Source organism: Kwoniella europaea, chromosome 1 (genome assembly GCF_036810445.1).
Source record: "Kwoniella europaea PYCC6329 chromosome 1, complete sequence".
NCBI classification, from domain to species: domain Eukaryota; kingdom Fungi; phylum Basidiomycota; class Tremellomycetes; order Tremellales; family Cryptococcaceae; genus Kwoniella; species Kwoniella europaea.
This window is the reverse complement of record NC_089487.1, coordinates 12,228,862-12,255,060: the sequence shown is the minus strand read 5'-3', so window position 1 is coordinate 12,255,060 and position 26,199 is coordinate 12,228,862. Positions and strand designations below refer to the sequence as shown.

The following is a 26,199-nucleotide window of genomic DNA, read 5'->3' as shown; positions in this document are numbered from 1 at the left end:
ATTGTCCATGTATAATCGTCATCTAATTTTACAATGTTCTATATTCCCGCCCAAACATACTATATCGCTGTTGGTATGGGTACCAACCCATTCCTCTTCCTTGCTGACGCTCCGGTACATACAGCAGCTGGCACCGTAGCATTCACAGCGTCATATTCGCTATTTCAATATCGTCAGTCTTATTTCTTGTCACATCGAATCGACCACTCACTCTGGATAATCACATCCCTCCACTCTCGTCCATGCACCTACCGTATCCTGTGCATTTGCCCATCCATCACCTATATTCGTAGCATTGGACGGATGAGACGGCGTAGGTAAGACAACGATAGATCCTGTCTGAGTCAGAGTCGGCAGCAGCGATACCTGATCGACTGCAAAGGATGGTCCGAGTGTGGGAGGTGGCCATAACGTGTGTGAGGCAAGTTGAGTAGCTGCGATGGTAGGTGTACCATTGGCGAATGATCCGGTCGCTGAAGCAGGATATGTTCCGGCGAACTAGAATGTGCAAAGATCAATATAATCTTCGTGTTGACATGAATAAACCATTCAATTCCTCACCTGGTTACCACCAATTCCCAAAGTCTTACAATACCCTCCGGCTGATCTAGGATCTTTAGGCATCCAACCTTGCTCCCAACCCAATCTATAATGCCATTGTGGACTGGTTTGATACCCTTTGACAGTCGAATTCCCAATCTTCCAAGTCCAGAAGAAGAAGTTTTGCAACGCGTCCATATTAGCCATTGTATAGCTCAACACACCCTTTTTAAAGTCGTCGGTCCAGTTCATCCACTCATCATATTCATCGCAATTGTTTCCCGCCAAGCTGAATGAGGGAGTAGATCCCACACCGTTCAACCATAATCCACAGTCGTTAATTGCATTGGACCATTCTCCCCCCATGATCAAGCCGAAATTAGTCATACTGTCATTGGTACCTCCTCCCCAGCCACAGGCGGTCTTAGCTTGTTCAGAGTGAGGAGCGGTGTTGATATCTCCGAAAGCGAGGTAAGGGTGTTGATCGAGGCCACTAGTTTGGTGATGAATTAATTAGTATATGGTGATGCTAGACAGTTGCGATGGATTCTCAGCCATAGCTCAAAACTCACACTCGATCAGCCCCATTCAAGAACCCTTCCCACGCAGCCACACCCAAGAATCCTTCGTGGAGGAATATGATCGGACCGTTTCCTGTCCCATAGCCTGTCACATCTCGGATGGTCTTGTATGCTTGGTAGTAGCTGTGTCATATCATTTAGCAAACAGTCCATACTTCAAAGGCTGTGGTAAACTCACAACTTCTGCATCACATCCGTACCGACCGTCTTAGCCATCACCTCATTGACCAAGCCGAACCTTTCGATCAATCAGCTAAATTCTTATTGTAAAAGGGGATGACTTACATCGGAACCACCTCCTTGATACCGTCTTGCAAGATAAACTCAGTAATCGTCCGTATAGTCTCCAGAGACCTCTGAGCATTGGCAATTCCCATTACACCGTACATCCAATTCACGCTGCCTGATTTGCCCGAATGGTTCCACCCGTTCTGTGATCCTAGCGATGTGGTATTAGCTTACCAGATGCGCTGGTTCAGTGCAGAATACTTACCTGGTAAAGCGTGGAAATCGGCGAATATTCTTATTCCGTATTTTCTAGCCCATCCGATTGCTTTGAGGAAGTATCTGTAGTGTGTTCCATCAGCAGCTCGTCTTCTTGTAGATGATGAAGATAGCTCACGTCCAAGACACTTTAGGCAGATATGGTTCTCCCTCGATAGTCTCGACAGCCCAATACCCAAGGGGGATCCTACATCGCATGAGTTAGACCTTTCAATTATCTTTTCACTATATGAACTCACCGAACAAAGTTCAATCCAGCAGCAGAGATAGCAGCGAAGTCTTCTTCAGTCTACGTGCAAAAGATCAGCTTAATACCGAAGCACTAAGGTCTGCTACCTCACGATAAAAGTCTTGTAGTGCTCTTCCATTTTCGTGGCCAGATCTTGACCCATTCTACGGGATTGATTAGCTATAGTCGTTGATGACCAGCAGAGGACCTACGCCTGAGACAAAGTATATTCGTCTACTGCCTGAGGTGTGGATGTTTGGTATTGTTCATATAACGCAGGAACGATGAAGGCTACAGAGGAACGTCAGCTTGAATTCGCTGATAAGCAGTCACTCACGCTCTGTCACAAGCCATCCTCCCAGATTGACACTGCGTAGCCCTTGTCAGTTGACCGTGTATCATCATTTGGAACTACTCGACTCACCCCCTCGCTATGTGCGTTCCCCACACCCATTCTTCCAACAGAGAAGGCGACCAAGACTGAGCTCTACCAGATACCTATAAAACAGATCATCAGTCAGCGGGAATGCCCAATGTCCGCTGTATATTGACACTCACCGAATACGGATCATAAGGGTTCTGAGCCCAATGACCCCCAAATTTATTGACATACTTGAATTGTACACCCAGATCTGTCGTCACTGTATCCCCATCACCACCTGAACTAGGTTTAATATACTGATTCCAAGTTGTCTGACTATTCCCTCCGGTTCCTCCATTAGTATTACCCGTTGAACCTTTACTTGATCCGCCTGACGATGAACTACTATCTGAACTTGGTTTATGCTGCGTGCCCACTACCACACCTATCGCTATACCCGCTATGATCACCAGTATCACAGGTACACCGAAGAACAGTAATTTCCTTTTGGTCGGATTGGTAGGTATACAATTATTCCTGTTCGTCTTGCCTGTCGCCGGGTAAGGTCTGTTACGTTCTCCATGAGGATGCAATGTCGGTGCTAGGTAGTGATTCGAGGAGAACTGGTTCTGACCGAATGCTGGATCTTTCTCTGTCGCGTTGTTCGTTCCTGGAGAATCCATCGGTGAAGGGGACTGAATGGGCATATGGGATGGATCCGGTGAGGAAGGATAGGAGTTGAATTGCTCGAGATATGCGTGAGTGGGTGATAGGTCGTACTGTGTATGAACATATGTAAGTGACAATAACCTGGTCGATATGAATCCGAACAACGACAAAAGGATGTGGTGTATGAACTTGAGATGGTGTGGTAGCTCGGACCGGATCAGAACAATTTTAAGCATGGTCCGTGCACAGCTTTGCTCCATCTCCCCTAATCTCTTATCCGCAGCTGTGCAACCTATCTCTATTCACTCACCTCATCATACACCCTAGGTTTAGCTTTCTTACCCCCTCGTGTCGGTGTACGAGGTGACCTTGATCCTGATGCCCCAGGTGAAGGGTACGAACGATATTGGGAATTGGGTGTTGCCAATAAACCATCAGGACTGCGTGGTATAGGCGAGGATATCGATATTGGCCCTGGACGAGGTCGGTTCTTGCTTGGCATGGTGATATCGTATCAGACAGTGACTATGTTGATGATTATAAAGAGAGTGTATGGTATTATATATGGTACGTCTTTAGCACATCACAGTATACACATCGAGCAAGCATCGATTTTGAATGAGGAGTCGATAGTGAATGAAAAGTTGATACCATCCACGCGTAATCACATCCATACTGATGATCATCTTGGTCTTATGTTCGCTGTCACTCTCACCACGTTACGCTTGCTCGCACGTTACCATGTATTCGACATCTCTCATCTACGCGTCTAACATTAGATACAGCATACTTTCACAACGCCAAGGAAAATAACCTCAAGCCCAACTGCAGGGGAAGTAAACAACAGCAAAAAAAGGTGCAGGGTAAGTGAATGTGCCTGTAAATGTGCCTGTGCGGATCAGCCGCAGAGAGTCCCTTAAAGCGTGGTTTACGACGTGTACCTAACCTGCACCTTCTTCGCCATCGCTCTTATTCTTATCTCGAAATTTTCAGGAATCGCTCGCATGAACATCTTTAAGCAGATGGCCAAACTCTTAGGTGAACAGAATAGTACTTCTGGTCAAGGTTTACGAGTGCTCATTAACGATTGAAGGGTGGATGCTCTTATATCTTACAATGTCCGCATGCACGCCGGAGCCCGAATATCAAGTAGGGACAATCAAGGGATGGTCCGCCCGTCTAGAACCTGGATGCCCCACTTTGTGCTCCCCCTGAAATGTCGGGCTCTGCTCAAAAATTAATTAAGTCGAACCAAAGATGAGCACTGATCGTCAGGAGCAATCATATATAGAGGAGCCCTGTACTTTCATCTCTCCTTATTTTACTCTTGCTCTTTCCACTAACCATCACCACGCTCATTCAATCTACCATGTTGTCCATTCTCCTGCTCCCTCTTCTGGCCATCCTAGCTCTTGCCGCTCCTTTAGAATCCAGAGCACCGAAATACAATGTCACATCGATGAACGAAGCCCTCAAAAGGGGTAGTGGGATCTTGGGTGCGTCATGACCTGCTCTCGTTGCGCTTCATACTTCGCTGACTTGTACATGTAGGATCATATTCCAAATGTTCTGGCTCACTATGCTCTTGGATGTCAAAAGTATCAGACACTACCAAAATCACCGATATGTCCATCCCAGGTACTCACGATACTGCCTCTGTGAGCATATTCCATTATCATGGGCTTCTTCTCGCTGATACTGTCATTGTGATGGTCCTTGGTTTAGTGGGACTACACTTTGCTCAAACAACTCTCCTATCTCAAATATACAAATATCATCTACCCATCCGCCTTATATCGCTGTGGGACTCAATCGATCTTCGCTCAACTTGCCGCTGGTAACCGAGCGTTTGACTTGAGAGTGGGATTCGCACCCAACGGTAAAGACTTGGTATTCTTCCATTCGGAAGCTCTGCTAGACATCAATGCGAGGTTCGAAGATGTTATTCAAGGGTTTTATAGGTTCTTGGAGGAGAATCCCACGGAGAGTTTGCTTATCAGTGTGAAGGTGAGTTGCATCATTCTTCATCAATATTGAGTATTTGATTTCTGGATGTGTATCTGATACCATTCATGGTGCAGGATGAGAACGCTACTTGGGGAACTACCCAAGCTCTCCAGCAATCCCTCTATACCACTCTCACTTCCTCAGTAGCCCAATCATACGTCAACCCATCCACCTCCATCTCGTCTACCGCCCTATCCGCCGTCAGAGGAAAGATGACCATTCTCCGTCGATTCGCATTGGACCAATTATCCTCTTCTCAGCAATCATTAGGTATAGACCTCACCAATGGATGGTCAGACAACAATGCCGACTTTTCACTGACCACTCCATCAGGTGATAAAGTCTTCATAGAAGACTTGTATGAACCGAAAGCGGATAAAATCGGATTAACACCTAATGTCAATCTCAAACTCAACGCTACGACCACCCATATCTCCGCATCGTCCAGCAAATCCAAAGGAGATGGACTGTATATAACCTTTGCAAGTTCTGAACAAGCCTATCAACTTCTTTTCCCCCAAGTGATGGCTCAGGGATTGATCGTACCAGGTGTGAACCAAGGTTTGAAGAAATGGTTGACCACTGGACAAGGAAAAGGATTGAAGAAGAAGGGTATTGTTTGTGAGTGACTTGTTTTACTAGCTCGTTTCAGATCGATTGATAGCTGACTTCGATGCGTTTTGCGCTGCGCTCGCTCAGTTACCGATTTTGCAAGTGAAACTTCAGGTTTGGTAGAAGCTATCATTGCGTAATTTGCTACTACTGCTAGACTTGCTAATTCCTTTGTGTGTCCTTGGATTATTATGGATATTAATCAGTTATTTAGGCTATCTTTCCCAAGCCTTGGAAATTTGACGTCTATCACACATAAGTGAGCTTGCATATCCAAGCCATTGTGAATGTTTAAGCCGCCCATATTCCTCTAAACGTGATGTTACTCTATATGATCTATACTAACATGTCATATAAAATCTGATTTAACCCGATAACCACTTGTCAAATTTGGCTCTTCTGGTTTTAGGTAAAGGCTCTGATTTCTCAGTCCCGTGATCAGATCTACCTCCACTAATGGGTTAAATCTCCAATTCTTACTGTATAATCTATGACCTATATACGGTATTAGGAAAAAAACGATGGACAAATATGAGAAGAGAAAGGTTCGATAATTCCATTTGACCTTGATAAACACCGAGTAACCGTTTGTCTGTATTGTATAGTACAGCTAAATTCAGCTTTACATCTTTTTCAGTCGGTAAGGTAAAATCCACGCACAAACCATAATACACCATAGAAGACCATGGCAATCCACGACATGATATATTGACTTCTGACCTTGTAAGGCAACTTGTCTAAATCCCTTCCCTGGGCTTTCATCGCTCTGTGAAATCTGATATGAATCCAATTGAAGGAGATACCAACAATCACGAGACTCGATCCAATCATGTAAATACAGTTGCCGATCCTTTCGAAACGGTCATAAATCCTAGTAAACTAATCGCGATGACCGATACCAAACACATGTAAGGTACACCTCGATTAGTCCATGTGACTATCTTTGGTGCTTTGCCCTTTAACGCCATTCCATATAGACAGACCACTTGAAGTACTGAACATAGGATCAGATAGATTCAAAGCACTCGCTCTCGGGGCGGACTTCTGCTGGATCGGAAAAGCTGTCATGTGGGGATTGGCTGTGAGTCAAGGAATGATTCGAATGGTCAAGCTAGGCTAAGCTTATTGGGATTTTGATATCGATGTTGAATAGTATAAAGGTGAAGCCGGAGTGAAACTCGCTCTGGATTTGTTATACGACAAATTCTTATCTACGATGATACTTGTCGGAGTAAATCGTATCAGGGATATAGGTAGACAACATCTGGCTTGGGTCAATGCAGATGGGTCGTTAAGGTATCTCGACGAGGATGAAGAGTAGAGGTGTCATCTGTTCAAGAGAGGACAATTCTATTCAGACGATATATGCATACACCATGAAATTATTCGCAAATTACATTATGATTATCCAAAAAGTACTATCCTGGCTCCAGTCTGAATCAATCTATCGAAGGCAGACCCAGTCAATCAATCTTGACAGTCTTGACTGGAATCTCTTTATTCCTCGTCCATCTCAAATAGTACTACCTCGCCTACACCTTTCCCGACATTCTCGATCGATATTTCCTCTCCTACTTTCCCGCCAGTGATGAACACACCGTCCCCTTCACCCAACGTCGCTTCTTGTCCACCACCTGTGACCTTGATCAACGATCCTTTACCGTCCTTCGGTGCTGATTCGGTATTGTACCCCGAGGACTGGACTAGTTGAACATAGAACAGCTTGTTGGGTTTGCCATTGAGGGAAGGTAGGAGTTTGTGAGTGAGCGAGATGGTGGGGGAAATAAGGGATGAGAAGAAATGGACGGGTGAGTGGATCTGAATATAAGCCGAACACTCAGTCAGTAACGTTGCTCTACTATTTGATCTGGATCAGAAAGGGATTTGATACTTACCGGAGTCAGCCCACTGCATTCTCTAACTTCTTCTACCCCCTCGTACCCCACCGGAGCTACCAGATGAGCAATCTTATCCTTTTTCTGCTCATCCGTGAAATGTCTAGTGAAGTATTTCGGTTTCAATCCTCTTCGATTAGGTAACGCCCAGATCTGTAAGAAATGGACCCCCTGGGAAGGATGATCGTTGTATTCGGAGTGGGCTATACCTGTTCCACCGGAGGTCATTTGGATATCACCTCGGACCATCGTTTCGACGTTGCCCATTGTATCTTTGTGCGATAGCTGGCCGCCTAAAATACATCACACCCAAAGTCAGTAAAGGGAATATTGGTCGAAAGGGAAAAGTTGCTCACTGATGATGTATGAAAAGATCTCGGCTTCTCGATGAGGATGCGTAGGGAAGCCAGTACCGGGCTAGGTTCATTCATCATTTACATCAGTTTATGTCTTGGTCTTAGTAGAATAGATGGATCGATACTCACCGCCACTCGATCTTCGTTGATGACTCTCAACGCACCAAAGCTCTCGTATTTCGGATCATAGTAGGATGCGAAAGAGAAGGTATGGAAGGTCTATAAGGTATTATCAGCAATTGTCAATTCAGATACATTATGACTCACCTTCAACCACCCATGATCTGCTCCTCCCCTCTGTTCACTTGGTCTATACTTGAATTGCATATTCGCCTTAGGTATATTCGTAGCGAAGTGTCTCAGGGTACTTGAAGAGATAGGTTTGAGGTAAGTCTTGATTGAGCTGGTAGATAATAAGTACGAAATGATGATAGCTGTAACTGCGATAAGCAGTGATCGGAATATGAAAGTGAAAGGAGGAATTTTGATTGTTGTTGTTCTGAAGAGAATGGATAAACGATTTTTAGCTTGAGATGAGGAGTATATATACCTTTTCAAGATGGTCAACTGGTCGATAAATCGATGGGAGGGATTAGTAAATCTTTTGGAATGATTCGTTAGTCACTGAGGTATCTCTTCGATCAGTTCCAGCGGAAACAACAGGATCATTACCCAAATAGGAAGGTGGTTTCCCATGGATTGGAGATGAACTGATGAGATTAGATCATCCATATCGACGGGAAGAGAAGCATCGTTTGTAATGCATGAACGATCATGCGTAGGATGTATCGAGCGTGTTCCAGTCTGTCATCCATCGAGCATGTTCTAGGCTGTCAAAGAAGGAGCGGGAAGATGGAGCATCAGAGTCCGTATCAATCTCAGCGATCCTATATTCCTAATCAAAAGAACGAACCGACCTACGACGAAATCCTTCATATCGATAAGCCACCAATAGATACACTGACGGGATCATCCCACCTCTGTGCTTTGTTCTTGTATGCTTGATTGTACCGATTGATTGCTTGGCTAGCTGGATACTCGTAAACTGAGCCGAATTGAGATACCCCTGATCTCCAAGCTGTCCCCTTGTTATTTTCCCACGTTACTTGCTATTGCTAGGACGGAAAGATGATCTACCAGGTACCAGGGTACAACACAGGATAACCTAGGAGTAAGATATACACGCGATTGTACGGTGGGATGCATGAGTGGAGGAATTACCAAACGCGTAGCACGGTAGTACAAAAACAAAAATAAACTCAACAACACCAACACCAACACCACACATCGATGCACGGTCGAATAAGTTTATATACACATACAGCACAGCAAAAGGAGGATCACCCATCTTCTCACACTATACACACTCTTTTATCATCACTTCAGACACCATAAAACCATGCAAGCCCATCGCAATGGACCTACACCACCCCCCTTACCTCGCAACCCTTCACGAAGCATGTCCACCTCGACAGTATCCACCGTACAGACAAACTACACGAAAGAATCAGGACTGATGCCTCCTTCACCTATAGGAGGGCCACCCCTCGCTTCACCTGTCAGTCTGAATGGCAGACAACCGAGTTACAGTAATGGTCCTGGAGGGGATGAGCTGGATAAGCTGGGTTATACTTACTCTTTACGTGTAGCGTGGGTGTTTCTCTTCCTACTTCCCGAATGGAGCTGAAAATGTCTGGGTATAATGCCTTAGAGTGCTGCACCACCACCTGACTCATCCACCACCACCCACCCCAACCCACCGAGCATCCGTAGCATCTGCATTCTCCCTTCATCACACCCCTCCACCCCCTGTCCCACCTATGCCATCACCTCCTTTACAGGGGACATCCCCTAATGGCTCTCGACTCACTTTCTCGTCGTTCTCCCCACCTGGAACAGGTCATGGACCAACCACACCTGAAATGGGTGGTTCACCTGTTTTTCCTAATACCACCACTCCCTCACCTGGTCCACCAGGTAGGAGGAAATCATCTGGCTTCGGTCTCAGTCTAGGAAGGAACAAGTCAGATGATGGACAGTCGGTCAAACTTCCCAAGGAATTCTTATTGGAGTTCTGGGGTGTACTGGCCAATGAAGATGGGGATGCGATTTGGAAATCTACCACAGCGAATTTCCTAGGATTGATCAAGAAGGGTACGAAGACTCCCAGTGGATTGAATCTCAGAGAGGTACCTACTTTGCTGGAGGGTGAGTTAAATTGATTGAAGTATTCCATGTAGCAGGAAGAATAGCTGATATTGTATCATTCAATTTAGCGTTCACTCAATCCATCCCACCTTCGACCGGACAAGGTTCATCCCCTGCTCACATTCACCAATCCCATCTCCTCCAACTACTGTACAACTCCCTCCCCCGCTCGTCATTCTTCTCTCCACTGGCCAAACCGCAAACCGAGAAAGATCGAGATTTCCTATTCCGTCTCAGAGCAGAAGTCCAATCGTACATGCTCGCACCATCACCCAACCCCGAACTAGACACGAACTCCAGTGCACTGTCAATGTCACCCACCACGCCTACTTCTCCGACTCAACCTCCATTGAATGTAAGGAGAAAATCGTCCGGGATAGGACTAGGCAGGATCTCAACCCATTCTCAAGATTCCATCAAACGAAAACCCAGTCCGATCTGGGATGGGGATGTGAATGAGTCGGTAGATACGGTAGGACAAGTGTGGGGAGTCAGGAAGGATATATTGGATAGGGATGTGATTGATATAAAACGAAGTGGTGTATTGGAGCAGGTAAATACACGTTTTCTACAACCGGATAGGAGGTTTAATGCTGATTGATGTGGTTATCACAACTTGTACAGATGTACATGTCAGATCTGAAACGAGCTATGACTGCTATATCCTCTCAACCAGCTCCACTGACCCCATCTCAAAAGAATCGTCAAGCTCAATTATCCCAATCCATCTCCAACTTATTGAAAGATTTCCCTGATCTAGCTACACCAGGCTCGCCCAATGACTTCTCTACCAATATCAGCGCACCTCTCTCACCTACTTCCCCTCGATCATTCTCCGGTGAATCATTTTTCATACCACCCAGATCGATCGAGGTATTCGGCAGACTCGCAAGTAAATCCGTCGAAGTCGTTGGACATACCACAAAATCGCGTGATTTGTTAGAACGTTGTCGAGATATATGGGGGATAGCCTCGAGGAGGGAAAAAGAGAAAGAGCTGGAAGTTGTGCTTAAGCGATGGGGAGATAGTATCGGTACGAAAGAGGAAGTGGGATATGCCAAGAGTATTTCAGAAAGTGTTAAATTGATGTCATACGGTATAAGACCTGGTGATCCCTTGTCACCCATCTTATCTGAACTTTTGTCAACTCTACTTTCACTTCTAACTACTTCTTTACCTACCATATTCCCCACTACTTCTAACCCACCTCCATCTCCACCACCATCTCTATTGATCATATTCAACGCTGCTCCCGAACTGTTTGAGGCTCAGACTTACGCTCAGAAGATCATTGACAATGCTTCGGACGAGCTCAAGGGTGCGGCGATAGGTGAATACGTCCAGGCTGTGGAGTATCTCACAGGAGGTGTGGGACAACAAGATGATGGAATGAGAACGGTGGGTAGTAATGGGAAGGATAAGCTGGTGGAAGGGTTCGAGAATGTGGCGAGGTGGATATTGAAGGAGGTTACGGATGTTAAGAGGGTCTGGGGTAAGGGTATAGGAAGGTAAGTCAAAGTTTCGCCATCACGGTAGTCCTAATTCAGTCTTTGGTCGATCCTTTAATTTGAATTGTACAATTACACTATGCTAAATTTGTCGATTGACCATAGCACCCTTAACCCATCCGCTATCATCATATCCCGCCAACTACCCCTCTTCCTAGCCGAACTCCAAGTGATTGATAAACCCCGTGGAGTCGCTTCCGACATATTTAGCTTGTATGAGACTACCGGCAAATTACTGGACCTCTGGGATGATTTGTGTCCCAACCAAGAGCATGGCTTCGAGCTCGATGCGTTCTTTGAACCTCACGTGATGGCTTGGTTGAAGGATACAGAGACTAGTCAGGTACATGATTGGGTGAGCAGAGCGGTGGGCATGGATAGTGTAAGTCTAGTGTATCATGCGAGTTGGCAGATGCTAATTCAATGACATGTCATCGTATAGTGGGTCCCGGAAGGTGAAAATAAACATTCACAATCCGTTATCGACCTGTTCGAGTTCATACGATCATCCGCTCAAGTCATCTTACATGAGTTACCTCTGTCTGAGTACAAGCGAGCGGTATTTTTGATTGATTATTCCAAGGTGAGTATATAGTGATATTCAGACAAGACCTTTCATCTGCATATCAAAAGAGACTTGTACTGATGACAATAATACGTTAGACTGTCTCGTTAGCAGTATCCACTTACGCCACCACCGTCCTTGCGCTCTTCCAACACGACCTCAGCCCTGCGAAAGTATCCACCCCGACTTCCGAGATCCAAAACAAGCTAGGTAGTAAAGCCGGTAATTGGTTAGCCAAGGGACAACAGGCTGTGAAAAATTTGGAAAAGAAAAAAGTCGAAGGGTTCGCTGTACCGCCCGCGGCATGCGTCAAGCTCACCGATATGTCTGCTGCGAAACATTCCCTGGAAGACCTGATGTATGCTATGGAAGCCGAAGATACAGCTCGGATCGTAAAGTCTGTCAAATCGAGTTCGACAAATGATAAATCTACAAGACACGTATTCACCGTGACTGTCCTTCGAGGTGAGAACCTGTTGGGAAGAGGAGGGAGCAAACCCGCGGATGGGTTCGTGGTCGTCACTGATAAAGAGACGGGCGAGAGGTTGATCAAGACTAGGACGGTACTGGGCGCGGAAGATCCGAGGTGGTGAGTACCATCTTCGACTAACATGGTCAGGCAAATAGACCTGAAGGCTAATTTGGGATTGGGGATATATAGGGAACAATCATTTGAGATATCAGTAGGATCAATCAAAGTTCTCGAGTTGACTGCGTTCGATCGACAACTAGTCGGTAAACATGACTTGATCGGTGGTGGATCGTTCAAACTTGATTCGAGATTATTTGCCGAACAGCCCATACGAGATATCGTCTTACCCCTCACGACGTCTAATCGAGGTGGGATAGTCCATATTCGAATATCGATGGAAGGAGGAGAGAAGAACGACGTAGCTTATCATCTGTCCATCGCTTCGAGAGCATTGGATAGATCGCAAAGGGACATGTCGAGGGAGTTGGTCGATAAGATGTCGGAATATATCAGATCTCAACTGAGTACGACCACTTTGGGTAATTTGACTAAACCGCTCAAAGATAAGAAAAAGGCGAAAACAGTATTGACGGATCAAGATATTGAGAGTAGCTTGGGAGGTTTGTTCGATTATCTTAATGAAAATGTATGTAATCCTCTCTTTCTTACTGTATGACTCTCAGCTGATATTGGGATGATTGGTAGTTCTCTGTATTCTCCGTTACGCTCAACTTACCTACCCGACTTTCCCTAATGTTATCACTCTGGAGAAGAATAATCGATATACTCATCTCACTGCTCGTCCCCCCTCTAAGTGACAAACCCTACCATGGTCCTACATTGGGGTCATCAGAGATCGACGTAGTGTTCAAATGGTTGGGACTGTTGAAATCTTTCTTTAACGCTTCTGAAGGTGGTATAGAACATGGTGTTCCGATACAACGACTTCAATCGGGTAATTATAAAGATTTGATCATGCTTGGACAATATTTGGATTTACCTACTCCAACGTTGAAAGATAGGACAAGTGCTGCTGTCAAAGTTGCATCGAAACATACGGGCAGTACAGCTACGGGAAGTAGTACTGGATTATTAGGTGGATTTAGATCTATGAGGATAGATAGTGTATCTTCAACCAGTCAAGAGGTGGAGGAAACGAGTAATGAGAATGAAAGGATGGCTGAGATTCTATTGAGAATAGCTAGAACGAGGTGAGTCTGTTTGGTAAGATGTGATATAGCTGGGTTAATGACTGATTGATATTTGGTTGGGTAGACCCGATATGGGCGAATTTTTGTCTCATGAGATTGGGTTGTTGAACAGAGGTAGAGTCGAGAAGCAGGCTGGGGTGATGTGATGTTGGTCCAAATGAGATGGACATCATCGACATGAACTGAGGAAACAACGTACTTGATGTACGATATGATACAATTACCACTTATTGAATTTCATGTTTCGAATATATATGTCAAATACGATTCATTCGTTTTTCATTTCATTTCATTTCGTCATCAATCAATTCGTTATATACAAGTGAAATCTCCTATCTCTCATGATGCCTATCAATCTTTCTTTTGCTCATAACATCTTACTCTCACACTTTGATTGATCTATACAACCCCCTCAATCTCCTTTTTCCTACCTTGCAATAATCCCCTCAGCGTACTCAAGCCTTTCAACACCCCTTGATCAGGTCCTTCACCCTGTGCCAACCACGTATGTGCGAAATCGATCAATTTCACTCTAACAGGTGGACATTTCCTACTTGCTCTACTTTCCTCATCCTCATCTTCATCTTCATCTGACTCCTCGTCGGAATCCAAATCAGAAGGGATAGAACCATCATCTGAGAATGCCGATCTATCTTTATCGACCCCTTCCTCGGTGGTCGATTTTAATCTGTTAAGTTGATATCGATCTAAGGCCTCTTCTAATTTTGGAGGATCGCCTTCGTAGACTATCAACAATGATCCTCCTACGAACCTAATTTCGAGATTCTCTAATACAGAGACAAGTCGATCGATCTCTTCGATGATTATATTTAATACTTTGATCAAGGAAGTGGATGGTATGGAGTGATCTTTGAAGATTTGAACTTCTGAAGGGGTAGAACTGGAGTTGGAGGCTGTGATGGGTGTAGGTGGTACACCTGTGGAAAGATCAAGTGAGGTGGTGGGGGGAGCAGAGGCTGATTTATCCGTAGTGGGTTGAGCGAGTGGTTTGATACTATCGCTTGAGGTAGGGAAGAACCTTACCATGCCTTCTGGTAATTCTTTGGCTGTTATGGTCTTACCGAATGATTTGGGAGTTACGATATAGCTTTGAGAAGGGGAATGCCAGGTCTGTGTGTGGTAGGACAAGATCATGATCAGTATCATGTTATCTTCGTTTCCTGCACAGCCGTGGTTGATAATGACTAACCGTACAGCCCGTAAATCTAATTCCCAGCTCATGCGTCGTCGTCTCCCTAGCTTGCTTGTCCATCCTCTGCTTCTTCTCTTCACTCGCATCTGGATCGTATAATACCGTACCGAGCTTGACGTCAAGGATTGATGGGTGGGTGAAAGCGTAAGAGAGGTTTTCGAGAACTACGGACTATATCATCCACGTCACATTAGTATACATTGATGTATACCTTGATTCATGATGCTTATAATTTTTGGATAATGATGATAAGAATGTCAACTCACCTCTGGAACCTCATCTTTCCCTTCCAACCTCTCTACATCCCCACTGGACGATAATTGACCTTCCAACCTTAATGTACCCAGAAACTTCGGTACGAAAGGCTTCAACCGTCTGATCGGATCTTCCCTATCTGATGAGTTGAGTGTCTGATAGAACGCTATCTCTCTTGCTAATGCTGGCTACAGATATGATCACAGCAGTGTGTTAGCTATGTGCCAGAGAGAGAAAGCCACGCTATGACCCACAACATACCTTGATGACGAGTGAACCCGAGGCATCCGACATGACCCCGTCGTGTCCTGCTACTTGATTTGCGAGTGGTGTTCTATCAGTGAGTGAGAGTGAGGGTGTCATCGTGTGTCTTTGGTCTACAGGATATGGAATTCAATCTTAGAGAGAGAGAGAGATGTGAAGGATGATGATGAATGGGATCTGATCTCGTTGTCTTGGCCTCATTCTGGTTCCGGCGGTGAGACACGTGGCCAGTAGCTATGATCCAGTAACTTAGCTGATCAAAGATGCATCGCGTCCCCTCTGTCCTATGCATATACACATATACCTATGGGCACTCTTGTGCATGTACACATGTATGGGCGCAAGGGGTAAACATGTTGCTGGGTGGTCAGGGTGAGGGAGTGATGTTGTACGAGTAATACAAAGGATTTGGCAGTAATCTAGTGTTTACATTTACATACACCCTTTCACCGCATCTCCAATGCCAAGACTTGGGAAATCATCACTCTTCGAAGGGTAGTCATCCGATCGTCATTCATCCAAACATTATTTACTTCAATCAATCCCTCTATACAACATCAATATTCTCGTCTGAGAAATTGGCGCAACGTATCTTAGTCAATCGGAAGGTGACAGCCAGTCATAGTCATATACGAAGGTTACCAGGTACATAAGAATTGAAAAAGTCACACACGAACAATGCCTCTACCATTCCTCTCGTCGAAATCACCAACAACCTCTCGAGGTGGTCGTGCGACCAATGATATGTCCACATCCAAGAGATCAAGACGGATGAGGATTTTCCTCAGCTATGCTCCGGATTGGGCTCTGACAATCGTATTATGGGTGAGCAAGTCCATCTCGTTCTTCCTGATATACTTGATTGGCTAATATACAGTATCGCTTCAGGGCATATTCTACCTATTAGATAAAGTCAATGGCTATAGGAGACTATTCGACATTACCGATACATCACTTGCTCATCCACATGCCGATCCGGAGAGAGTCCCCGTATGGTTATTAGCTGTATTATGTGGTGTCGTACCTGCTATAATCATCATCTTTACGGCGTGAGTATTCCTTCGATATCTGTTGATTGTTCCACTATCTCCTTAGAAAGACTACTGGCTGATCATCGATTGTCGCGTCTTATAGAGCAATCAGAAGAACCTTCTGGGACGCTCAATCCGGCTTGTTAGGCTTGATCCTAGGTCTAGGCCTCGTAGCGACATTTACAAACATCGTTAAAATCACCGTCGGTCGACCACGACCGGACTTCTTCGCTCGTTGTATCTTACCTGATAACCTTACTGAGAACCCATTACACGGTCTGACCTCATGGACTGTATGTACCCAAACGGATGATTCACAATTACAGGAAGGTTTCAGAAGTTTTCCAAGTGGTCATAGTAGTTTTGCTTGGTCGGGGATGTGGTATTTGATTTTATATCTTGCTGCGAGTGAGTAATCAAGTGTTCGATCTCGATCTCTCTTCCCAGTTCTCCGTCATTGTTACATTTGATCTTCCCTGTATCTGTGCGAGTGAAGAAAGAGCTGATGGTTGATTTTCCTTAGAAATGCGAATCAACAATCGTACAGGGTACACCTACAAATCATGGTTGCTCCTTGCTCCCCTTTCATGCGCATCGTTAATTACTATTTCACGAACGATGGATTACAGACATCACGCTACGGATGTGATCGCTGGTAGTCTCATTGGAATTGCTGGTGCATGGTATTCCTACAGACAATATTATCCTGTGAGTATATATGTCTAGCAAAATTGTACCATTTCCTTCTCTCCCTTTCTCAAACATCCCTTGTGCTCTCTTCAATCCAACTGAAGCTGATTTTTCATCACACTTCCTTAGCCTATCTCATCACCTCAATCTTACAAACCCTACTCTCCCCGTATACCCAAAGACGAAGAGATCCCCTTGCACCATCGACCCAATCGACGATCCAGCGCTGAACATATGCTAGGCAATTCAAATGGTATCGTCGAGGGCGGGTCACACCATCATACCGGTGGTAGTTCCCAGGGTACGACTAATGGTCAGCCACTAGCGCCTGAAGGTAGAGACGGCTGGTCGACCGTTGATATCGGTGATAGAGGTGCGTACGGAGTCGGCAATGGGAATGGAGGTGGAAGGGATAACGATTATGGAGAAGGGAAAGAGACTGTACAAAGACCTGTTGAACGTAGTGTGTAACGCAAGTAAGCTGGGAGATATGATAGTAGATCGAGTAGCAACCTGTGTATATCATCCATAGTAAGCTGAATATGAATTAGATGCATCTATACACATTACTGTCATTTACGACTCGATTCTTGAATGATGGGAACAGGAATACTGTACATTGATAGTGAGACTAGTAGATAACACAGTTGAACGGATATGTTTTATATACACAAAAACCTAGATTGAATAACTGATATTACAAGATATCTCTTCGAATCAGGCTGTTATCACTCATACTAACCTGTGTCAAAGGTAATAACGGAATACTCTCCTTGCTCGCTACGACTTGTTTGGATGTGAGTGAGGTTGAAGTGAAATTCGCACTTGAAAAATTCGAATTCTCTCGCTTGCTCAGGATGTAAGATACAATGAGCATGTATAATTGCCATAAACCGCCCTATACAAACTGATGGTCAATGATGATCACAATTTGTTTCTGTCGGACACAGAACCACTTACCCAAATGGAGAAGGTCAAACCCACGACCGAGACCAGCCAACTGGCCAACCCTTTCGACCTCGTGATATGACATGGATATGCTGTAGCTATCGCTCGATCTGCCACTGTCAAAGCTGAATAAGTCCTGTTGGTGACCCAAGGATCGATGATGGTTCCACTACTTGGATGTAACATCATATGAGCGTAGTATAAAGCATAGTCTCCCAATGAGATCGACGTGTTGACGTATTCGTCCGTCTCTCGAATGAGTCGATGGAGAGCCGTCTCATTGAGGAATACGTTATTAGCTAGTATACCGAGATCGGAGTGGATGGTGGATATCAAGGCTGATATGAAGCTGGATAGAGGGACAATCATATCGGAATGAATGGCTGGAGGGGTACCACGACTTTCACCGCTGATCGAAGAAGTGTCTGAGGATGATACAGTAGTAGGTCAGCGGATCACAACAGCAACAGCCATGAAAAGTAATTGGCGGCGATATTCACCTCCCGATGCTATGTCTTCGGGATTGGGTAAGAGCAAAGATCGGATTTGAAAGACTGGTTCGGTAAGGAGGGTATAATTTGGTGACCTACGCACGATGCACATTGCAAGATATGCCCAAGGTCAACGTCCCACGAGAAAAGGAAGTTGAATCAGCTGTTCAGCACTTACGATGATCCCCACCAGTTCAAATCACCACTCATCCTTGACCATTTGCCCGTTCCATTCCTCACACTTCCAGGTGTGTTCTCCTTCGCATACGTCGGATCGTCAAACAGCTTTCCTACTCTATACGCCAGATCGATCGCAAGTTCGCCTAGCCACGGAGCAGTCTCGTACGCCCCTGTATCTGTTACTCCGGGTGTGAGGGTGTACGTCGTACTCAGTGTGGCAGGCCATGGGTCCGGACATGTGATGAGGGCCTATCAATAGGTATAGCTTACTCAGCTGAATTTTATGGGTGATTTTCTGCCTCACCGTTGTAGTGACCAAACCAGACCGGACATCTACGATGAACGATACTGTGTAGATCATCCATTTCAGCCACAATACACGATGGCAGTCAGAGTATTGAAGTAAAGTACAGTAGTGCTCGTACTCACTAGTAGAAACCACACAAATATCCAGTCTACTACCCCTGTAAGCAACACTTGTGTACGCTGGCGCACCATCGTCCTTCAAACCAGCATGAATATCGTATTCTACTATAGTGTATGCGAGCCTCTTGTACATCCCATTCGTCTGTATGGTAGATCCTGCATTAAAGCTGTCGATAGGGTCATGGAGATAGTCTCACCGGTTCTCTCTCACATAAGGTAGAGAATATCACTCACATGACAGGATCGCACAATTTCCCTTTCTGTCCCTCTATCACACTGCCAGGTAATAACGGAGTATACCAATGCTTGTCATCTGTCCGGTTGAAATCCGTGTCAAATACTGTATAAGGTTCGAACCCTGCCGTGGCGGCTGCAGTTGAAGATTTCGTTCGAATGATCAGTCAGGATGAGAGACAAGAAGGTGCTGTATGAATGATAGACTCGACGTACCAGCCCATAGAGCGATTATTACCAGGGCTAAGAAAGCGATGATAATGGAAGTGATATGGAAAAAGGGAGAATAAGGGATCTAAGGGATGAATTGGACATGGACTTCACCATCAGCATCGAGTCGGTTCACTTCCAAGAGCCACAGTATCGGGTAGTGTTGGAAGATCACAGAAGTGTCATAATGTACTCACGGTACTTGAGATACTGTATGATAGCGGCTTCCACCTATCTGACCGTGCTGGCTTGCTGCCATTGATAGATGGGGTAGGAGACGAAGGAATAGGGGAAGGGGATGGCATTGTTATCGAAGCAGTGAATATGCTGTATGGATATCAAGTATGATTTGGTGAACAGGAGAAAAGAGAGCATGAAGTGGAACGCGTGGATTTGGGAATGTGTAAAAGTATGTGTGTGATTGTTTTTGCTTGTTCATCGTATATATACATGAGGGTGATGGGTGATGGTTGATGGTTGATGGGCTGTGTGAGATCAGTAAAGAGATATCCATCATCTCAATCATTTCACCATCGTTTCAGTCCGTTTCAGGTCAGATGGTCCATGCGCTCGTTTAGAATGAGGTCCATGCACCTCCTTTGGTCAAGATCTCACAGCTCCGATCTGATGGTGGTGACCCCGAGACTGGTCGTGATGATGATGGTGAATGTAACGGTGGCAAACGTCATTTCGATCAATCAACTTAATTCGCTACAGTTCTATGCATTGGGTGAAGATGGATAAGTCTTGTATACAAGGCTTACTCTGATAAGTAAGATGGGGGTGAATAATCTTTTCATTCAGTCACTGCACTCACTCAAATAGCGATCTCAAGCCAACAGACACCTTCTCCTAATACCGCTGTCACGGGCAAACCAAGGAGGAATATAAGTAGTGGCAACTTCTGCCTCACACAACCTCAAGCACGGTGAGTGCAAATACACTGTGACAGCATATGATGTAGATGGGATGAAGAATTCACCGTAATATACTGTAGCAGAGTACAAGGGAAGCAAGTTGAGCGATTGTGTGATAGTCACTGGTAAGTGTGGTATCGCTCGCGTTTGCTCTCGTTCTTTACTGATGGTAAAAATTGATGTTGCAGTCTCATTGACGGTTAGAGTCAGACAAGGTACTGTATCGACCACGGTGAGTTCAATTTTCGTTGTCAATAGCTCATGACTCAACACCTGCGACACAGTATTACGACAGACCAAGATCCGATATCCACTTCCATGGCCTGCGTAGCTGTCTACAACCTATACGTTCGATCCGGGTGTTTCCACCTCAACTATGGGCCAATCATCAGCATATTTTGCACGTGTGCTGGTGGTGGGATAATTGGTGTGGTCGGTTGACTTTTTCTATCTGAGGGAGTGGACTGAGAATGGACAAAACACTTGTTCAACACAAGTATTTGGCTGAATTTTGTTTCATCGGTATACGAAACATAGGCAGCTCTATGGCAACTCTACATGTTGTTCGTATCGTACTAGGCAGGGCAGTACAAGCAGTCAATTGACTCGAAGGGGAACATTGTAGATGCACAAGGACTGGAGAACTGGTAAACTCGTAGCTCCGCCACATCACGTAACATCACTTCAAAAGTTTTGGGATTATACTAATCCCCCTCCATCTACCACCACCACATTCGATAGGGCTTTTGCCACGCGATCGAGGTTCGAGGCAGAGCCAAACGTGCAAATAGACCTCTTCCTTAGCTGTCTGACCTCCACAAGGATGCATGTTGATGATCAATATGGTTCAATGTTCATCGAGTATTGAGTAATGTTGTGGCTACTGAAGATCAAGATCGCATTGGGCGAGCCTATATAACGCCGATGATGAGCGAATGCAGTACTGATGATCACCACTCTTGACATTGACTACCTTCCACAAGCTACTAATCAGTCTGACATCGGCGTCTACTCACAAATCTCATCATCCACCCGCAATGAGCTCAGCCAACATCCCTCGAAACAATTCAGCATGCTCGGACAAGACTCTAGCCTCTTCCTCTAATAACGAGGCTGCCATTGACGATGTGACCGATCAACACAAGGTCAAGTTGAGTCAAAGTAGGAAATGGGGTTTGTTGGCGATTTTCAATGTCGCTCAGGTAAGCTATCTCTCCAAATGAATTAGCTGCAACATGCTCAATTTACCCTTACTGATGAGGACTTGCGATGTAAAGTACCTTGACTTGGCAGCTGTGGCTGGGTTACTTATATTTACCGATCCTACTGTATATCTCAAGATCTCGGTATACTATTTGAATCTTCCACATGGATCGTTGTGAGTTTCAGTCTCACTATACCTAGGATATATCATCATTCTGATTGACTTTCATGTCGCAATTTAGACCGCACACATTGTGACTTTCGCCTCGTATGTTTGTCCTCCATCTTCGATATGAGTCCAGAGCTGACAAACCGCTAAATCAATTCACAGGTTCCTCTTATTTTTCGGTCGTTTGTCAGACCTCTTCTCCGCCAAACCAGTGTTCACATGGAGTTTCTTCATACTCGGTCTTCTCAACCTGATCATCTCATTCATGAATGACCAATACGCTTTTTTCGTGCTCAGAGCTTTAGCAGGCATTGCAGGTGCAGGTACTGTAGGTGATACGCCCTGTCAAAAGTGTGACTTTTCCAGATACTGAGCTTTAAATCAGATCCCCTCAGCATTCCGATTGATCGTGTCGAAATTCGAACCAGAAGAGCTCAACGTCGCATTTACTATTTTCGGTCTAAGTGCGGCCGTCACGAATGGTACGGGACTGATCATAGCGGGTCTGTTCGGATTCATCACTGCAGGAGGTCAACTATCAGCTTGGAGATGGGTTTTCAGGGTGAGTAACTTACCTAAAAATGATGTACATTTTCATAACGATAATTAAATATGCCACTGTATAGATGTTTGCCATCATCTGCATTCCATTCTCCTTACTGACTCTGGGGTCAGTGCCCAAGATCAAAGGTGAAAGTGCCACTGGAACATCTACGAGAGAAAAACACAAACGATTGGATATGGTCGGCACACTCACTATGCTCTTCGCTATCATCCACATTATCCTAGGATTAACCCTCGGAGCAAGTTATGGATTCCGAATTCATCGTTCCTTTCTTATTATCTTGGCCGTTGTTCATTGCATTCTTCATTTGGGAGTCTAAGACTACCTGAAGAATACGCTTTGATCCCTTCCTCCTTCTGGAGGATTAGAAACATCAAGGTCGTTATGGCACTTGCATTAGGTGGTTTCACATGGTGGAATGTGAGTAGATCATACAGTGGTATACAGTGTGTCTTGTTCGAGCTGCGGTGTGCTGATTGGTTTGTGTTGTAGATGTATCAGTCAGTATTGGTCGAGAGATTCCTCAAAGTATTCATAGAATCACCAATCATCGCTGCGATCCGGATTTTCCCATCGGGGATAGCTGTCGTCGCAGTCGCAATGATGATGCCCAGATTACTATCTTTTTTCAAGGTTCAGTCTTACAGATGGATCATCTCCTTCGGATCGATCATTGCTGCTTCCACCTATTTACTCATGATCTATTCCAAAGGAGAGATATACGATAATGCTTATTGGAGGTGGATCTTACCTGATTTGTTGGTTGGAAGTGCAAGTGCCATGGCTGTCTATCTAGGTACAAAGTGAGTAAAAATAGTAGACCTACAGGATCCTGCGCAAAACAGTAATTATATCATCCAGAGCTGATATACCATTCCCCTATTCACAGTATCACCGTCATGACTTCCGTACCACCTTCCATGTCCGGCGTGGCATGTGGAACCCTCCAAGTGTTCTTGCAAATTGGCAATGCCACTGGTTTATCCGTCCAAGCTGGTTTCTTGATTCTAAACGAAGGAAGTGTAACCAACTTTTCGAATGTCCAGGCTTCCTACTAGTTCGAATTTGGCTGGTTGGTCTTGAACGCTTTGATGGTGATGGTTCTGTTCAAGAACAACAAAGTGGAAGACGTCGAAGAGGGAAAGAAGGGCGAGAATGAGGTACCCATGGTAATCTGATCGTCTATATGTCACACTCTATCTAGACTGTAGTCTCTCATACTGTATATGGATTTCATTGTCAAAAAGTTAAGAGTGAATTAGCGAGCTTGGAATACAGTGCTTTACATAGATAGAGAAAGATAGACTGAAAGAATGCATCAAGCATTATAATTCGCATATATAAGAATCACTTCAGCTGCAAAAAAGTTCAGAAGTTCGTACAGTGACTGTATACTGATCAAGAGATCGTAGCTAGGTCTAGACTTCAATTATACCGAGAAAGACTAGAACTGAGCTGAAAGTCTCCTCTTCTTCGCTTTGCATTGACCACCGGCCGAAGCACCTTCAATATGTGTAGGACTCAAGTGGATCTCCCCGATGACGCTAGAGGACGAAGTAGAGCTCGGAGCAGAAGATTGAATAGCTCCGATTGGTGTGACGAGAAGGGTAGCGGAAGAAGTAGTAGCGACCTTAAAGTAGCGGAGGAAGCAGAAGTCGACGGTGTAGTGGAGTTGACGGAAGAAGAAGAAGAAGCGTTGTTGGTAGCGGGAGCACCGTTGGCAGACCATAATGGGTTGTTCCCTGGCAGGGCGGTGAGAAGTCCATTCTCTCCTACTTCCTGTATCCACAACGAAGCTGATCAGTTGAAAGTTCTGAAAGGATTGAGAAGGTTAGCCCACCTCATCGATGATTACACTTGGATCATCAGGCGTACAAGTACCGCCACCACTGCCAGTGAAGATTGGTTCGAGGACTGGACATTTTTCAATTGAGAATCCTACATCGCATGAGGAGCCCGCTTCGAACACCTTAGGGAAGAGTCCAGTAGGCCAACCGTTCGTGAAGTCACCTAAGGGTCATATAAGCATGGTATTTGTCACTAGACCGAAGGCCTGGTGCTCAGGTACCCACCATGAGAAGAATAACCAACATCATCACCGTTGGCCCAAACTCTCGCACCAGCCTTGTACTCGTAGTTGTCCTAAATACCTCATTAGCATCGGTCGATAAGTATTCTTCAGTAATAGCAAAAGAACCTACTGAGAAGTGGAACTCGTAGAACACTGCCCAAATATAATTGTAAGTAAGGCCACAATCGGACAGAAAAGGTGGCAATCACTCACAGCTCATAATCCTCTTAGGGTGAGTAGCAGGACATGGGCCACCTGAATCAAAACCTCCCGAAGCGGGATAGGCAACATGTTTACTACCTTCTAACCAGTTGTTCACACCGTCCCTACGGTCCACACACTCATCAGCTCAAGCCTCGGATAGCAAGCGATGGTTCACTTACCAACAGTTTGGGAAGAAGATGTTAGCTCGTAGATCTTGAGGACAGCGGTATTCGGGGAACTCTATATCCCAAGTCAGTACTGGAAGTACAAAGAGAAATGCGATATATAGGAAAACTTACCGTGAGTATCCGGCTTACCAGGGCCACTATAATCCAAGCAGGTATAACTGATTGCCTTATTGGCATAATCGTTGTCGTCATAGGTCGATCGCTTGGAGCTGCCCGCTAACATCTTGAAACCCTCGGGGAACTCGTGAACTTCTTCGTCTGGGCCGGATCTGCAGTGTCGAGAGTACAGTGAGTGACTGATTCAGGCAAGTTCATGAAATAGACATTGATGCTCACCGTCGCATCTGATGACAATAGGTCAGGGCATTAGACAATTAGTGTTCTAGGTGATAGTACGAGGTTCAAAGCAGCTCACAATGTAATATCTAACAGGCAGGAATCAGCGTCGAGTTTGGATCTTCCGGAGGAGTGAACTTACGTATTGACCCTGTTCATTCTTACTAGCTCAAACGTGCCATTATCGTATTTGTGGTACAGTTGAGGAGCCCAGTAGTTACTCTTATCGTCGACTACGTTGGCGGTTGTACACCTTGGAAGAGTATCAGCACCTGTCATCATCGCAGTAGAGATTGATATACTCACTTTCCATTTCGATTGTTCTCGTATGTATATTCATTCTTGAATGATGATGATCCTACGACGGTATGTACTATAGTACAGAACATGATCAGTATTGGAATCTCCTCAACTCGCACAGACTTACCATGGGTGGAAATTGCCCCTGGGTTGATGATTGGATCTACTCGAGTGGTGAAAGTAGCTGTACCATGTTGAACAATGAAGAATCTATACAATACTTCAGCACCGGTATGTAACCGGCAGATCTTGACTTACGGATCACCGGCAAATACACCTGCTAACAAAGCAGCTACACCGAATAAAGTGGAGAAACCAAGCATTTTAAGTGAGGAGTTTATAGGACCTTTGTATAAAATAAAGAGCGTGATTTGTGTAAGAGTGAAAGAATGACTGGGTGAGTAGTGGTAGTATATGATAAACAAGATGGAGAAAAAGCAGGTCAAAATGCCTCAAGCATATATGCAAGCAACCTTTATATACGAACTAGAATAACGGATTGAAGGGAAGGGAAGAAAGAAACGAAGGAAACAAAGGAATAGATGAGTATCCCTTTATATGCATATGATCGTCCGTATCCAAGATA

The 26,199-nt window shown here is 45.0% G+C and overlaps 10 protein-coding genes across 10 annotated transcripts; 5 read left to right on the top strand and 5 right to left on the bottom strand.

Annotated features, from left to right (window-relative positions):
* Positions 1–59: 59 nt before the first annotated feature.
* V865_004668 (uncharacterized protein) lies at positions 60–3,386 on the bottom strand (the record flags this gene model as incomplete). Its single annotated transcript, XM_066228445.1, has 15 exons — positions 60–159; positions 212–498; positions 562–1,033; positions 1,113–1,244; positions 1,300–1,359; positions 1,407–1,560; positions 1,615–1,688; positions 1,744–1,812; positions 1,865–1,914; positions 1,967–2,018; positions 2,067–2,145; positions 2,192–2,223; positions 2,279–2,352; positions 2,413–2,994; positions 3,195–3,386. The coding sequence occupies 15 exons, from the start codon at positions 3,384–3,386 to the stop codon at positions 60–62; spliced, it is 2,409 nt and encodes an 802-aa protein (XP_066084542.1).
* Positions 3,387–4,253: 867 nt separating this feature from the next.
* V865_004667 (uncharacterized protein) lies at positions 4,254–5,643 on the top strand (the record flags this gene model as incomplete). Its single annotated transcript, XM_066228444.1, has 5 exons — positions 4,254–4,380; positions 4,436–4,542; positions 4,610–4,891; positions 4,966–5,512; positions 5,591–5,643. 5 exons carry the CDS (start codon positions 4,254–4,256, stop codon positions 5,641–5,643), a joined length of 1,116 nt encoding a protein of 371 aa, XP_066084541.1.
* A 748-nt stretch (positions 5,644–6,391) lies between these two features.
* Positions 6,392–6,824, top strand: V865_004666 (uncharacterized protein; the record flags this gene model as incomplete). The annotated part of the gene is made up of 3 exons (XM_066228443.1): positions 6,392–6,411; positions 6,485–6,584; positions 6,657–6,824. 3 exons carry the CDS (start codon positions 6,392–6,394, stop codon positions 6,822–6,824), a joined length of 288 nt encoding a protein of 95 aa, XP_066084540.1.
* A 176-nt stretch (positions 6,825–7,000) lies between these two features.
* V865_004665 (uncharacterized protein) lies at positions 7,001–8,081 on the bottom strand (the record flags this gene model as incomplete). Its single annotated transcript, XM_066228442.1, has 5 exons — positions 7,001–7,321; positions 7,399–7,691; positions 7,755–7,815; positions 7,884–7,973; positions 8,022–8,081. 5 exons carry the CDS (start codon positions 8,079–8,081, stop codon positions 7,001–7,003), a joined length of 825 nt encoding a protein of 274 aa, XP_066084539.1.
* Positions 8,082–9,153: 1,072 nt separating this feature from the next.
* V865_004664 (uncharacterized protein) lies at positions 9,154–13,864 on the top strand (the record flags this gene model as incomplete). Its single annotated transcript, XM_066228441.1, has 10 exons — positions 9,154–9,404; positions 9,466–9,962; positions 10,031–10,515; positions 10,587–11,470; positions 11,576–11,852; positions 11,913–12,053; positions 12,134–12,624; positions 12,697–13,153; positions 13,213–13,718; positions 13,783–13,864. The coding sequence occupies 10 exons, from the start codon at positions 9,154–9,156 to the stop codon at positions 13,862–13,864; spliced, it is 4,071 nt and encodes a 1,356-aa protein (XP_066084538.1).
* Positions 13,865–14,117: 253 nt separating this feature from the next.
* On the bottom strand, positions 14,118–15,549 carry V865_004663 (uncharacterized protein; the record flags this gene model as incomplete). Its single annotated transcript, XM_066228440.1, has 4 exons — positions 14,118–14,849; positions 14,929–15,102; positions 15,198–15,374; positions 15,448–15,549. 4 exons carry the CDS (start codon positions 15,547–15,549, stop codon positions 14,118–14,120), a joined length of 1,185 nt encoding a protein of 394 aa, XP_066084537.1.
* A 579-nt stretch (positions 15,550–16,128) lies between these two features.
* Positions 16,129–17,642, top strand: V865_004662 (uncharacterized protein; the record flags this gene model as incomplete). The annotated part of the gene is made up of 5 exons (XM_066228439.1): positions 16,129–16,275; positions 16,339–16,499; positions 16,585–16,889; positions 17,005–17,189; positions 17,301–17,642. The coding sequence occupies 5 exons, from the start codon at positions 16,129–16,131 to the stop codon at positions 17,640–17,642; spliced, it is 1,140 nt and encodes a 379-aa protein (XP_066084536.1).
* Positions 17,643–17,868: 226 nt separating this feature from the next.
* On the bottom strand, positions 17,869–19,965 carry V865_004661 (uncharacterized protein; the record flags this gene model as incomplete). The annotated part of the gene is made up of 9 exons (XM_066228438.1): positions 17,869–18,069; positions 18,132–18,544; positions 18,620–18,705; positions 18,789–19,039; positions 19,095–19,138; positions 19,220–19,383; positions 19,451–19,586; positions 19,667–19,745; positions 19,858–19,965. 9 exons carry the CDS (start codon positions 19,963–19,965, stop codon positions 17,869–17,871), a joined length of 1,482 nt encoding a protein of 493 aa, XP_066084535.1.
* Positions 19,966–21,945: 1,980 nt separating this feature from the next.
* Positions 21,946–23,572, top strand: V865_004660 (uncharacterized protein; the record flags this gene model as incomplete). The annotated part of the gene is made up of 9 exons (XM_066228437.1): positions 21,946–21,955; positions 22,023–22,048; positions 22,112–22,131; positions 22,247–22,277; positions 22,335–22,511; positions 22,576–22,777; positions 22,846–22,934; positions 23,007–23,317; positions 23,404–23,572. The coding sequence occupies 9 exons, from the start codon at positions 21,946–21,948 to the stop codon at positions 23,570–23,572; spliced, it is 1,035 nt and encodes a 344-aa protein (XP_066084534.1).
* A 386-nt stretch (positions 23,573–23,958) lies between these two features.
* V865_004659 (uncharacterized protein) lies at positions 23,959–25,936 on the bottom strand (the record flags this gene model as incomplete). Its single annotated transcript, XM_066228436.1, has 12 exons — positions 23,959–24,058; positions 24,145–24,293; positions 24,355–24,524; positions 24,587–24,656; positions 24,716–24,738; positions 24,799–24,911; positions 24,969–25,029; positions 25,089–25,246; positions 25,456–25,566; positions 25,620–25,686; positions 25,741–25,823; positions 25,872–25,936. The coding sequence occupies 12 exons, from the start codon at positions 25,934–25,936 to the stop codon at positions 23,959–23,961; spliced, it is 1,170 nt and encodes a 389-aa protein (XP_066084533.1).
* Between the last annotated feature and the right edge of the window lie 263 nt (positions 25,937–26,199).